General features: G+C 50.1%; 1 protein-coding gene across 1 annotated transcript in view; it reads right to left on the reverse strand.

Annotated features, from left to right (window-relative positions):
• Positions 1 to 14,121, reverse strand: part of STX1B (syntaxin 1B) — a 43,400-nt gene that overhangs the window by 15,279 nt on the left and 14,000 nt on the right. The window contains exons 2-6 of the mRNA XM_077314698.1: positions 4,238 to 4,312; positions 1,515 to 1,614; positions 1,101 to 1,175; positions 635 to 708; positions 58 to 166 (exon numbers count right to left, since the gene is read on the reverse strand). Of these exons, the coding sequence (XP_077170813.1) occupies positions 58 to 166; positions 635 to 708; positions 1,101 to 1,175; positions 1,515 to 1,614; positions 4,238 to 4,312 (433 nt within the window). The remainder of the gene's footprint in view (positions 1 to 57; positions 167 to 634; positions 709 to 1,100; positions 1,176 to 1,514; positions 1,615 to 4,237; positions 4,313 to 14,121) is intronic.

A 14,121-nucleotide genomic window follows, 5' to 3' on the forward strand; every position in this document is an offset into this window, starting at 1 on the left:
GTTGTGTGTGTGTGTGTGTGTGTTTCTGAGCGAACCGCAGAAGGCGAAGGGACGCACTTATCTCCAGTTGCCTCTGGATGCGGTCCTTGCAGCGATCTCGATATTTGGACTGGGTTGTGTTGTATTCCGTCATCACTTCCACGAACTTGCGGGAGAGAGTCGAGTGCTTGCAAAAGAGACGGGGAGACAGTCAGGCGTGGAGACGGCAGAGAAAAGCACAGAGATAATCTATTCTTTTATTCAGGGCGGTTGGAGAGCAATCTGTTATGTCCTTGTCCTACAGATTGGGGTGTATTGGTCAGGTGAAAGGGACAGAGGGCTGTCTCAGGGGGGGGGGAGTGAATCCCAAAGATTCATCACAGCAACAACAAAGCTTGTGGGACAAACTTTCTAACGGGCGACATCCCTCACACCCAGTCTCCTTTCGGCTGGTCCCATTTTGCAGAATTCGTTTTTGATCTCTTTTCAGAACCAGCTTCCCACAACTCACCAAGGGGAACCTATAAACGGCTCGTATCCATTCCAGACATCAGACGTTCACGAAGTAAAACTAATCGTCTTCATGAATCGCAAACAGATAATGAAGAAGAGGACATGAAGGGGGGCGGGGGGGCGAGCAACGTAAGCCCGGTACCTGCGTTTTCCGGATCCGCAGGTCAGCCGAGGACCGATTCTGCACTTCTTCCTGCTCAATGCTTTGCTCAATCGCTGCAGGGATGAGGGGGGAAGCAGAGGATTCAGGGCTGCGGCAAGCCACTGGGATTAAAATTCAGGACTTTGGGGTCTATCATTCCCTCCCTCCTTTCCCCGCTTTAAGGACACTCAGAATGACACCACTTTCCACTGTGGGTGTGTGTGGGGGTGGCTTCTGTCTCCAGTCTGGCTGCTCCCACTGCAATTGTACTCTGCTAGGGCCGCCAAAACTGGCTGTGGGTCCCCCATTCAAATCCTGACCAGGGCTGACCCTGCTTAGCTTGCTGGATCTGTTGAAATTGGCCTAATTTGGGTCACCCTGGTCAGGGCTCACTGACCTTGACACTCTGGAACGGCTCAAGGTTGTGCCTGAGAGCAACCAGGCCCTGCCCTCCACCAGATCTTACCTTTCAACTTGGAGCGCACCTTGTTGGCGGTCTTCTTGATATCAGCCGTGAGGTCCTCTAGTTCCTGCTTAGTCTCTGCAAGGGGAGGAAAAAGAGGGGGGGTGGTATTGACAGCCGTCCTGAGAGCTGCTCTGGACTGTTCCTCTGAGCATGCATCCGCTCTCCCACTGGGTGTCTGGTGACCGTGCAGGATTGAGTGTGGTTCAGTAGGCGCAAACACCAGGGGGCGCTCACAAACCTGTGGGAATGTTCACCCATGCCACCTCCGCTTTTCCACAGGATCTGGTGAGAGAGCGCCACCCTTTGCATGTCAGGTGCATATGCCTGTGTGAGTCTGGTTAATGTGGGCTGGGTGCAAGCACGGGAGATGGTGCCCCCAGCTGTGCGCCTATGGGGTGACGGGGTCCTACTCACTCTCATCGGGGTTGGGGGCGGCCAAGATGGCGCTGTGCTGCTTCTTCACCAACTCCACATCCTCTGAGAGCTTCTCTATGCAGCCGCGGATCTCCTCCACCTGAGCAAAGACACACAGAAGCCCCAAAGAGAGCTCCATTACGCCGGGGCTGCTAAGGGAAGCCTTAGCCACAGGAAAGAAAAGCTATGCATCCTCTTCACGTTGGATTTTTGTTTGAATACGTGCTGGGCTAAAGATAACACAAGACAGCACAGTGCAGAAGAGGGGAGTCATTCCCACCCAAATCTCAACGGTGCCTTTCTCGACTTTCTTACCATTGAGAAAACCCTGGAAACATTCTTCGGGTTTCAGGAAACCGCAGAAATGGCACCATTGTGCAGAATAGGGTTGGGAAGCAGAGCTGTGGACACGCCCACTCGAGGCCCCTCCCCTTCCCTTCCCACCCCCTCCAGGCCCATCACTGGCCATTTTGGGAGGGGGGGTGGAGACAACATGACCATATATGATCATATAACCCTATTGATATTTAAAAAATTAAATAAATGCATACATTAATTAACTCCCACCCATTTGGGAAACCCTTCCAGGGCCGTCAAGAACTCCCAGGGTTTCGTGAAACCTTGGTTACGGATGCTTGCCCTATCCTATACCTTTGCATCAGTTGCCATACATATTTCGTTAAAACTCTGAAACAGCAGGGTCATTTCATGGAGTCTGAGACTATTTGATCTCAAGGGACTTTAGATTCCTTGAGATTCTCTCATTTAGCCCCTCTCCCCTGCAAGAAATCCTATACCTGAGGGTACCCCCCCCCCAGGCTCTTTCCCAGTCTGCACCCAAAAGCCACCAAGGAAATCACAACTGAGTTCAAGAGAAAATTAGAGTCAGGTCAGTTTTCCCCTTCCTAGTGTTTAGGGCAGCTGAAATTCTCTTTTCTGGGGAGTGTTTAAAAGCCACCAGCTCCTTTGCCCCACACTCTTAGCAGTGTTTTGGCAGCTGTTTGGTACACTTTGAGTAGAATTTTAAAAAACCTCACAAAAGGTCATAACCTGGGAGATGTCATTGGTCTTTAAGGGGTGCTCCTGGACTCAGTTCCTCTTCCGGCTCTTCTCTGAGCAAAGGACAGGAAACAAGCCAGACTGCAGGGTTCAATCTGCTAAAGGACAGCGTCTTCTTGCAAAAATGAACCCGTCAGTCCTGTAAGATCTGCGTGCACCTCCAGCAAGGCCTCAGAACCCAAGCTGGTTCCGGTTCTCGGAAAATCCAGAGCGAACACCCAGGGCAGCGGGGCCTCGACAGGAGGCCGGAGAAAGCAAATTTCATGCATGCTGGTGAAGCCATCACAGGGCAAAGCCTGGAGTAAAAGGATGCCAATCCATGAAAGCCCCCCAGAACAGCTTCTGCCATGCGAGAAGAGAGATTGGAGGGCTGGGGGAAGAGCTGAGTCCCCTCCTGGCTGGTGGTTGTGGCATACCTGACCTCATCTCTAAGGCCAGCCTCAGATTGTGTCCTCAGGTGTCCAGCATTCTCCCCCCGCTGGCAGCGGAATTTCCTTCCTACGCTCCGGGAGGAGAAACGTGCCTGGAGCACCAGCAGGCATGACCGTCTCGACGGGAAAGAAGCACAAGTACTTCTTGTATGTCTAAAATAGACCGTTCTCCATGCCGACTGGGGGCTTGACTGGGGGCACCCACAGGCGGTTATCCTTCGCTTTATTCACCCGACGTCTTTCCATCAGCAAACTCCTGCAGCGGATTTCTCAGCGGGGAGTAGCTTCCAGAGCAGAACGGCAAATGCAGCTAGGCCACATCTGGTCCTCCCCGTTCTGCACCAGGAGTGGGGGGGGGGGTTGTGCCTAATGTTCCTCAACCATCTTCGAGAGGCACAGAAGTAGCTTTCAGGATGCTCCGGAGACAAATTTTGGGGAATCCTTGCTTGTTAAAAAGGGAAGGCTGACTGCTGTTTTGCAGCATGAGCACTAGTGGGCAATAGAGGGCAGAAGAGCTGGGAAACAGGGGGGGGGGGGACGGGACTCTCTCCAAGGTCCTGAAATCCAGAGTCCTCAACCAGGGTTTTGTGAAATCCCGGGGTTTCTTGACAGCTCTGGAAGGGTTTCCCGAATGGGTGGGAGTTCATTCGTTTTTAATATATTTTTTAAAAATGTGTTCAACATTCACCATGTGACGTGACCCTATTCGGTTATGTTGACCCACCCATCCCTCCCAAAATGGCCAATGATGGGCTTGGACAGTTACAAAACGGAGCCCATCCGATCAGATACACTTCTTCAGAATAGGGAGGCTTCATTAGTCTATTTGAGAAGGAATTCTGTCTCTGGTTTTCAGTTTGCGCACAAAAGTTCTCACTGATAATTCTGGGGGGGGGCAGCACAGATTATACATTCAGGCTTAGGGGATGGGTGTTTAAAACATTTAGGTGAGTCCATGTAAATGTTTGCACAGTAACGGGGGCCATTTGACTTTCAGTCCCCATATGGCTTCGTTTTCTTAAAGGAATTCCAAACATTAAATCTGTAAATCTTCTCAGGCCTCAATTATTCCAAGGAAATGCACGTGGGCAATGCACTGTACAAAACAAACAGCGCGAAAATATGCAGATATACCTGATTTGCATACCTCCGCTCAATCAGCCTACTTGGGAGTCTCCTGCCTGCCGGGCTGGGGATGCTTTTCAAGAGCCAAATTCAACCCTCTCCTCTTACCTGTTCGAAGAATTCGTCCATGAAATGGTCTCGGTCCACCTGTACCACCTCTTCTTCATCGTCACTGTCTTTCGCCTGTGCAAGAGAGAAGGCTGGTATCACTTGTCAGAGCATCCCACCGGTCCCTATCCACAGATCCGGGCTAAAGCTAGCCTCTGCAATCTCCTTCAAAGGGTATGGCAATAAAAGTTGGGACAATCAAAGGCCACGTGGTGCAGGGCACCTGATACGAGCACCTCGCAGAAGCTCAATGGCTCTGAGACTGGTCAGCAGCTACAGGGGAGATTTCCTGGCCCTGCTGCCTTGAATTCCACCTAGGAAGAAAGTGAGCTATGAATGCCATGTATATGTAGATATATATATATATATTCATATTATCTGTACTGTTTTTTATTCCAGTTCCATGTAAACCGACCTGAGCCTCATATAAAAATATAATATAATAAATATATTTTAAACAGCACTGAGATTTCCAAACCCAGATGCGGATTCCTTCCTGATAGTCCTCAAAACAGGAGATCAATGTTTTTCTCCCAGTGGCAGCCAGAAAGGTGTCTAGGCACACAGGAATGCTAACGCTACGTATCCGTTCTGATACACGTAAACATACGGTGGTTGAGAATGAACGGGATTTTTGCATTTTTGAACTGCATTTTGGGTTGTGTTTCGGCAAGCTCAGTTTTTAATCCCCTGGCTCTGCCATGAAACAAGTGCAGGAACTCTCCGGACAGCCCCACACCTGACCTCACATAGAGGCCTTTCTCACACCCTGGTTAATCACAACCGGCTCCGACACATTCAGGGATTAGAAATAAAGGGCTCCAGTAGGGCGAGGGAGAGAGAACAATAACTCCAGGCAGGGTAGCTCCTTGGAAATTGGCATTTTAACTAAGCACTATCTGAAACCCCAGGAGGAAAAATTAGCAGATTTGTTGTCCAGAGTTAGCAACAGAATCCAGGAGTTGTGCTTTCCTGTCGTAACCTCCCAGGATCGTATTTAACTCCTAGAAAGAAAACCCAAGAGGACCCATTTTCCACAGATGCTTTCAGGCTCCTGTCAGAGTGGAAAGTGAAAAGCCCTTTTCCTCACAGTTGTTACAGATTTAATCCACAATGCCTCATTCCCCTCCCAGATCTGAGAGGGGGACAGGATCCAACCCTACGAACATGGGCAGCTTCCCATGTTACTCAGTCTGCTATACAAAATGCAGCTGTTAAGGATGATATTGCTTGTAGGACTGTACCGCTATGGATTCCAGACGGAGCATTTCAGTTGAATGCTTCTGTGGAAGGAGGGAAATCCCTGCATGTAGAAAACTAGTCAGAACTCTTCTCCTTGACAACCAACTTTCTATCAGTGGGGCGATTTCTTTTCGTATGGAGGCTTGGCAAATCATGTCAGCCCTGACTGCAGCCAAGAAAGATAAGATTGTCCAGGAGCGTTTCTGGCGATTCACCAGCTGTTCATATGAACTGGGCCTTCACATTGAGCGTTAAATCGTACAATCCTAGAGTTGGAAGGGACCTCCTGGGTCATCTAGTCCAACCCCCTGCACCATGCAGGACACTCCCAACCCTATTACTCATCCCCTGTCACCTGCCACCCCCTTAAGCCTTCACCGAATCAGCCTCTCCGTCAGGTGGCTCTCCAGCCTCTGTTTAAAAATCACAGTGCCTCTCTCCCCTGCACCTCCCATTCACCATTCCATATTTCTAGACGCTGGTTTTCCAGGGCAGAGAAGCCACATTTCTTCTTACGTAAGGGCAGCCGCCAAAAAATTTGATCTAACCTGAGGCGACAAGTCACAGGGAAACGGTTCAGCTTGGTGGAAAGCACCCCCCTCGGGTATGCATGTGAGGCTCCACAAAGCCGGAGGAAGCTGGCCTGAGTTGCGGGGAGATCATTCCGAAAGAGAAAGCTGTTCCCGCTGCCATGGGGAGGAAGGAACTGGAGAGAGAGAGCCGGGATTTTGGATTTTGGACCACTGCCCAGCTCTGTCTCCTAGAGGGCACCGGGCCCTGTATGACGAAGCTCCCTCGTTGCCTCCCCTTTTTGACCAAGGTCACAGGGATCCGAGTGGGAGCGGCGTATAATAGCACATGCCCACAAACAGCTGTTCACACCCCGGCTCGGTGTGCGTGTGGGGAGACAGAAAGGGCAGAGCGGCATCACTTCAGAAGGCTATCCGATTCTGTTTCTCCTTCCAGGAAAACCATTTTCCCGAAATAACAAACAAACAAAAAAACAGCCTAGAGGCTGAGGACAAAAGGGGGGAGAATCACTCTCTGTTCCCCCAGGAGGGGAAGGTTCAGGGTTAGTTTGAAAAGGATGGGGTTCTTGAGAGGACAGAAAAGGGCGGAAAGGGCATGTTTTTTTGTTTAAACTATTCTGCGCTTTTATGTCCAGGGTTGGCCACTGCCTCTTTTCCAGTTCTCCCCCCCCCCCCTTTCCGCAGTCCTTCTGGCTAAGGGGAGAATGAGAAAGAGGGTGATCAGCAGCAGTTATGCTTGGGGGGAGACCACTCGGGGGTCAAAAGGTCGGAAGGGGGGGATTTATAGATTACGAGTCACAAGAGATCAGTGGATACTGTACAGCAGGGGTAGTCAAACTGCGTCCCTCCAGATGTCCATGGACTACAATTCCCACAAGCCCCTGCCAGCATTCGCTGGCAGGGGCTTGTGGGAATTGTAGTCCATGGACATCTGGAGGGCCGCAGTTTGACTACCCTTGCTGTACACTGTGAGCGTGGCCGTGTTTCCGGATTATTAATGCCTTTCTACGCATCCATAAGGACTAGAATTTTGGTTTTCATATTAGAATCACAGCAGGCTTCCCAGATAGATGACACCGAGGAAACGGGGACAGAATAATGGCAAACAGTCATTTCACGATCTCTAAGCACTGCTAAAGTGAAAGTCCAGCAGAGGCCTTTGCCCGGTTAATCTGCATATGGAGATTCTAGGGTGATGCAATTTCTCTACCTATCCATGAAGTTAGGTCCTAAATCGTGGCTCCCCCAGGCCTGGCTAATTTCCAGCAGATATTTGCTTCTGCGTTCTGAGTCACCGGCTCAAATGACGCCCCCCTCCAAGTTTTCGGGTACTTGGCTTCTTTGTGTTCCTGATCGTGACTGGCTGTTCACTCCTCAGCCTGCATGGGGGGGGGGGTAAGATGCAGGCCAAGGTCATTGCAAGAACACCGGTCAGCAACCCTTTCGGCTCAGACAAATGGCCCATCCATCTCCGACAGTGGGAAGAGATCTGGATGATTCAGAAGAAGCCACGGGGCACTTAGGGGCTATCTGTCTGTTGTCATTCTGCTTGTTTCCCCCCCCCCCTCCGCAGTGTAACATTTTGGGAACATCCTGCCTGTGATTTTCGCTCTCCCTTTGTTTCCAAGGATTCCAAGAAACAAATTATAAACAGAAGCAACCGGAGTGATCAGGGGCCTGGGATTTATTTCTCCATCACAATTGCAGGTCACTCTTCTTTGGGGCTGCCAAATTCCAGGCCGGCCCTGGAGTTCTCCTGGCATTATTATTCAGGCTTCAGTGATCAACGTGATCCACGTTCCCCTGGAGGAAGTGATCACTTCGGAGGGCAAATGCTAAAGCAGAGAGCAAATGCTGGATCGTCACATCCCCATCAAGCTTTGGGCCTCCCCAAACTACACCCCCTTCCTAGGCCCCACCCCCAAATCTTCAGGAATTTCGAAAGCCGGAAGTTGGTATCGCTACTTCCTCCAAGGAGTATGTGAATTTCCCCAACCCAAACCTCGTGAAGAAGGCCAGGCTGCGAGATGACCAAGGCCAACAAGTGAGCGTGGATTAAAAGAGGCGAACAAGCCTCCCAAATCCATTTTCAGAGTTTTATTTGCACTGGCACTCCCCCTCCTATCACGCCCAGCATAGCCTACAAGCATGAATTTATTCCAAGTACACCCCATGACTAAAAAGGGCGGTTTACTGTTGGACTTCCCCGAAAGTCTCCTCTGCACACACCAAGTAAATGACCCCCGTTTTGTTTTTAAACGCCATTTCCTGGGCTGTCATACCTTGAAAAAGTTTAAAAGCTGGGCTGCTAAGAGAGACACGGTACAAAGAAAACTTGCTTCTTTTTCTTCCTCCCCTGCCTCTTCCCCCAGCCCTTCAAACTCAACAAGAGGAGGGAGATGAAAAAAAGCCTTATCCATCTTTCAACGTAACACAGAGAAATGATTCTGCCTTTCATAGAGCTGGCTTGCTTCAACACAACTGCCAGCCCTCCTCCTGTCCCACCCTGTAGTGGATTAAAAGCAGGAGAAAAAAGAGCTGGGATCTTGGATCTCATCTTGAGAGGAATCTACTGCGCTGGGGCGAAGGAGTGCCACGTTCCCTCTGAAAGGGTTAAGTGGGTTGAAAAGCAAAGTGAAGATCTAGAAACCAAAAATCCCGGTTTCTATGAATCTCAGAAAGAAGAGGAAAGGAAGGTCGGTGAGCCAGGATCCTCCCCCATCTCCCTCCTTTGTTCTGAGGTTGCACTTAAAAGAAAATCTGAGGGCTGGCTTGTTCAAACGGATCGCCTTGCCGTCTGGATATCCAGGTTTTAGCCCCACCTGCAAAATGACGGAGAAGGACGAACCCTCCTTGGAGTATCTCCTGACCCTTTAATGTATGCTTAACATTTGGAAGTGGGCCTGTGGTGCAGAGGTAAATAGTAACATCACCCAGTAAATAACACGTGGCTAAGCCTCTGTTAAAGGGACAGGATGTCCGTCGTCACCGTTGGCCTCCCCCTCCCAACAGCCGGCCCACCCTCTTTGGGATGCAGAGGCAGCAGTCTGAGAAGCACAGTTCTTGCACGCATGCATGCAGACAGACTAGCAGCGACAGCCGCATTCAGCCTGCCTGGCTTTCATTGACTTGACCAAGGAAGCCCTAGTGCAGGGGAGGGGAGAGGCCAGACTGTGGCTCACCAGGTGCCCGTGGACTTCAATTAATAATCCGATTTAAATTTAAAATTTAAAATCCGATTTAAAATTAAATTTCCCGCATGGGAGGGAGGGAATTAATTTTTAATATATTTTTAAAATTTCATTAACAATTGTTTATTATTATTATTATTATTATTATTATTATTATTAAGATTTACTGCTCGCCTCTCCCCCGAAGGCTCGAGGTGAGTTACAGCATATAAAACCCCAGTAAAAATAAAACCCATACAAAAATAAAACCACAATACAAATATACCCTACCCACACTAGAATAAGAATAAAATGCGGCGGTCAAACAAATTCCTACCTATAACCTATCCCGGAGATCCAGACTGGAGGGGAGGGAGACAGAGGGTGATGGGACCATATATGGTCATGTTGACCTGACCTGCCCTCCCAAAATGGCCAATGAGGGGCCTGGAGGGGGTGGGGAGGGGAGGGGCCTCAGGTGGGTGTGTATGCAACTATGCTTACCGACCATATAATGCACGATTGTGCCACTTTTGGGGTTTGTCAAAGCCTGGAGGATGTTCCTAAAAGCAACTGCTGCGTAACAATTTTAAAAAGACGCATAAAGATGCAAAGCAACAAGAACAAATGGGGAATGGGAATGGGGAGGAAGGAGAGATCCTGCTCCAGCCAAGAGATTTAAAAATCAGCTGGGTTACCCACAGCCTTTCTCTTTTGTGGCCTTCTAGACCATAGTCAAGGACCTCCTGAGGAAGGAAGACGCAACCCAAAGTTGCCAGTTTGTATCCAAAATTCCGTCCCAAAAATACCCCTCTAAGCCTAACACCACCAAGAAAGTAGCCTGGCTTAAAACCTTTAGGTACCTCAGGCAGGAATATCCCAATGGTGCTCAGTTGTGATCGAAGAACTCTGGAGCAACACGTTAAGTCAGGGGAAGTCAACCTGTGGTCCTCCAGATGTTCATGGACTACAATTCCCATGAGCCCCTGGGGCTCATGGGAATTGTAGTCCATGGACATCTGGAGGACCACAGGTTGACTACCCCTGCATTAAGTGACTGAACGCTTGAAGGGGGCACTCGGACCCCTGGGAGTCCACCTGTCAGTTGAGATCTGCTTCTTTCTGAGGTCCAGTCCTGTGAGCCCTCAACCAGGCACCAGAAATGGGGTCATGGCACCAACCATATGGAACTTCCTCCCCACCATCCTTTGCCATGCCTGCTGAACAGGATTTCAACATCATTCCCGGCCTTCACTGCAGACCTGGTGGAACAACTTGGTTTTGTGGGTCCTGAGGAACTGTCCAAGGTCCTGCAGGGCTCTGATTTCACCACCGTTCCAACAGGCCGGGGCCAGAACCAAAAAGACCAGTTTGATAATTTTGGGGCCAGGGATCTTGAGCAGGTTTTGCTCTGTAGTTCTTCCAGGGGGCAGATGGGAAGAGGCAGTCCCATAAATAGGAGAGTCCCAGACTGTTTAGGGCTCTAAAGGTGATGACCAAACCTTGAATTTTTGATTAAACACCAGTGTTCAAACTGGAGCGGATGCAGCTGGGACAGCACTGATCAAATACATGCTCCCCCCTGAGTCCCCGTGAGGACTCACTCATGCCACTGAACTGTGGACCAGTTGAAGTTTCCAGAGAAACCTTATTCCCCTCTCCCCATCCCCGTCTTTTATCTGCAGTTGTGACTCAGAAATCGTTTAGCGGAGTTCATTTTCATGTGTGGTCTCCTAGTTACTCTGCTGTTTGCTTTCTCAGAGCCACCCAGGGCTGGGTTAAGACACACTAACACCCTAAATTTAAGAGGCCCCATAAGTAATGCCCCCAAATGGTCATTCAACCATTTTGAGTGATTTCTCTGCATTTACATAGGCCCCTTATACTCTTGAGGCCTTAAAACTCTAGTTCACCTAACTTCTGCGTAACTCCTGCTTCGTTGGCCACCTCAGGTTGCTAAGTCATAAGAAACTCACCTCGTGCCTTTTTGTTATCAGAGTACAAAAGCTGCCGAACAGCTGAAGGGTCGGCTGGCATGATGTTTTGGCCCTGAGGGTTGGGAATCTTTTCTCAAGGCAGTCAGCTAGCCCACCAAGTTGACAGTTCCTTGCTCATGCCTGCCTACTTAGCAGCCCATGCAAATAAGAGGCAATAATCTTACCCTACCCATGCAACTATCATTTGCATTCAGCATGGAGTTAATTTCCATGTTCTCTTGTAACAAATGCCTCATGCCTTCAAGATTGTGCTCGTGACTGCGAGCCCACACAATCAGAGACACCATGCGGCACAATCCGCAGTGTGTAGAAGTGCCACAATTCAGCAGGACATCAACATCTGATGACAGCGATCCGGCAGACTCCTGGGCGTGACTTTTCCCCTCACCGGTTTGCACTTTTAAAGAAAATACCAGCGTTTTGAGTGGCCTGTTCCGTAGGTTTGGATCTTCTGTCCTTGCACCTGCTCCTCGAGGAGATCGGAAACATCCCCCCCAAGTAGCACAACCAAAATGCGAGTCCAGTGGCACCTTTGAGACTGGCAAAAATTTATTCAAGGTGTGAGCTTTCGTATGCATGAACGCTTCCTCAGATTTTGCTCCATTGTCCGAGGAAGTGCGCATGCACTCGAAAGCTCACGCCTTGACTAAGCCTTTGTCGGTCTTAAAGGTGTCGCTGGATCCCCATTTTGTTATTCCTTCAAGACCCTTTGCCCAACTCTGCCAATTTCCATCAAAATGTGTAGACAGAGAGGGGGGTGAGCCACGTCCTCTGTTTGTACAGGGTCTCGATCCCAGAGGTAAACACATGAACACATGACAATGCCAATCAGGCCACAGGTCCGTCACGCCGGTGATGTCAACTCAGACCGGCAATGGCTCTCCAGGTGTGCTAGACAGAAGTCTTCCATGTCACCCACAACATGATCCTTAATTAAAGATGGTGGGACTGAAATGGCAGGCCAAGCAGATGTTCTGCCTCTGACTCGTAGCCCACAGGGTCGGACCGGAACCAATGGGAGGAAATTAAGTCAAAAGGATTTTTGTCTTAGCATCCGGAAAACGTTCCTGACAGTTAGAGCGGTTCCTCAGTGGAACAAGCTTCCTCAGGAGGTGGTGGGTTCTTAAGTTTTTAAGCAGAGGCTAGAGAGCCAGCTGACAGAAATGCTGATTCTGTGAACTGAGGCAGATGGTGGGTGGGTGGGCAGAAGGGGCTGTGTCGGTGCTGGGCTCTTGTGGCCCTTCCTTGCAGGCCCAGGGAAATGCCAATTGCTACTTTGGGGTCAGGAGACGAGTTGTTTGGTACATAGTTCTGTCTTCCAACATTCCTCTTTGACCCTTTGCTTCCGGGGTTGTTAAGCATAGTGCCCTTTGCCCCTTGGTTGCTAGGCATGCAGCTATGTCCAAGTGCACAGCTGCTGACGTCACAGGGGCCCTAATGGCTCATTAAAGCTGCGATATTCCAATATGCAGGTCCTACGGGAATGGGGCATTTCTGAATGGGGGGGGGTGGTCTCTCCTGGGCAAAAGGCCCCCACGACCACCCCCGGCCTCCCTATCAGCTTCCCAACAGGGCTTCTCCTGCCAAAACCCACAAAGCAGAAAGAAAGCTTTGCAAAGATGCAATAGGTGATTAATTCAAGATTCATGCTAATAATTACTACATTTCTGGTGCAGGGTGGAGTCTGAGCATTGAGACCCTGATTAAATCCTGGTTTACACTAAGCTGGGTGCGCCAGAGGAAGACGTCTGGGCTCCTTGAGTGAGCAAGCTACAGCCCCACGTTCCCTCTGGCCCCACCAAGGCCCAGCCTCCCTGCCTGCAGTCCATAAACCACCCCAGTGACATGAGTTATGGCTTTTGTCGGAAACGGGAAAGGGGGGGGGAGGAGAGAGAACGAGGGACACAGGAAGCAAGCCCACGTTCATCGCCACCCGCTCACAAAATCATTCCTGCATTGCAGCTGTTTGGAGGAAGGAATGCAGGTATCTCAGCCGGGAAGGAAAGAAGAGCTAGAAACACCGGGGTACGATCAGGCTATCCGTAGCTCAAGAGGGTCCCCGAGGGAGACCCCTCCAGACATCCACGGGGAAAAGGGGGAGTCACGGAAGAGAAATTAAGCCCACGAAAGGTTTCGCCTCTTTTTTGATGCAGAAGTTAGGGAGGGGGTGGGAGAAATGAGCAGAGAGATGGGCCCAGTTTGCTCCCGTGAAACTAAAGAAACCAGTGTGAGGGGGGGAGGGGGTTGAGGGAGGGTTTACGGAGACAGACTAGACCGGGAGATAATAACTCTGGGATTGATAGATAGACGCAACTGGAAGCAGACAGAGAGGGGATGCATAAGTAATGAGTGAGTGAGCACATTTAAACAACGCTGAGAGAGGGCACAGAGTATGCGCGTGCAAGATAGGCCCGCGGATTGATCGATCCGTGGATAGATGGATAGATACCGAGGGGCAGCCGACAGATGTGCGTGCATGATGCGCTGGCTAGAAGGAAAGCAGATGTGGGGAAGGATGCCAGAAAGAACGGACAAGCAGACCGGCCCGCCTGCAAGGAGGGAGAGGACAGCCGGGACAGAGAAGGACTTTTGTACGTGTCTGTGGCTTAATCAGAGAGAGGACTCTCATCCAGAGGGACTTGGCTCTGGAATTGTTTTCGAAGGCAGGACCGGTCAGCAGGACGCATAAAGTTCAAACGCAGAGAAAATATCTCATGGAATGAGTGCCTTTCCATTCAGTAAGCACAAGCCGTCTTCACGCAATACAGGGACAGGGTTCTGCCAGGGCTTAAATTGCGGCTTTTCTTCAATAGGTTTCCTATTATTTATTGTATGTCATGTGTTTCGTATCGCCAGGAGACCCTAGGTTTACATTCGCCTTCCCTTTCCTCTCCCCACAACAGACACCCTGTGAGGTTGGTGAGGCTGAGAGAGCCCTAAGATTA

Source organism: Paroedura picta, chromosome 16 (genome assembly GCF_049243985.1).
Source record: "Paroedura picta isolate Pp20150507F chromosome 16, Ppicta_v3.0, whole genome shotgun sequence".
Taxonomy (NCBI): Eukaryota; Metazoa; Chordata; class Lepidosauria; order Squamata; family Gekkonidae; genus Paroedura; species Paroedura picta.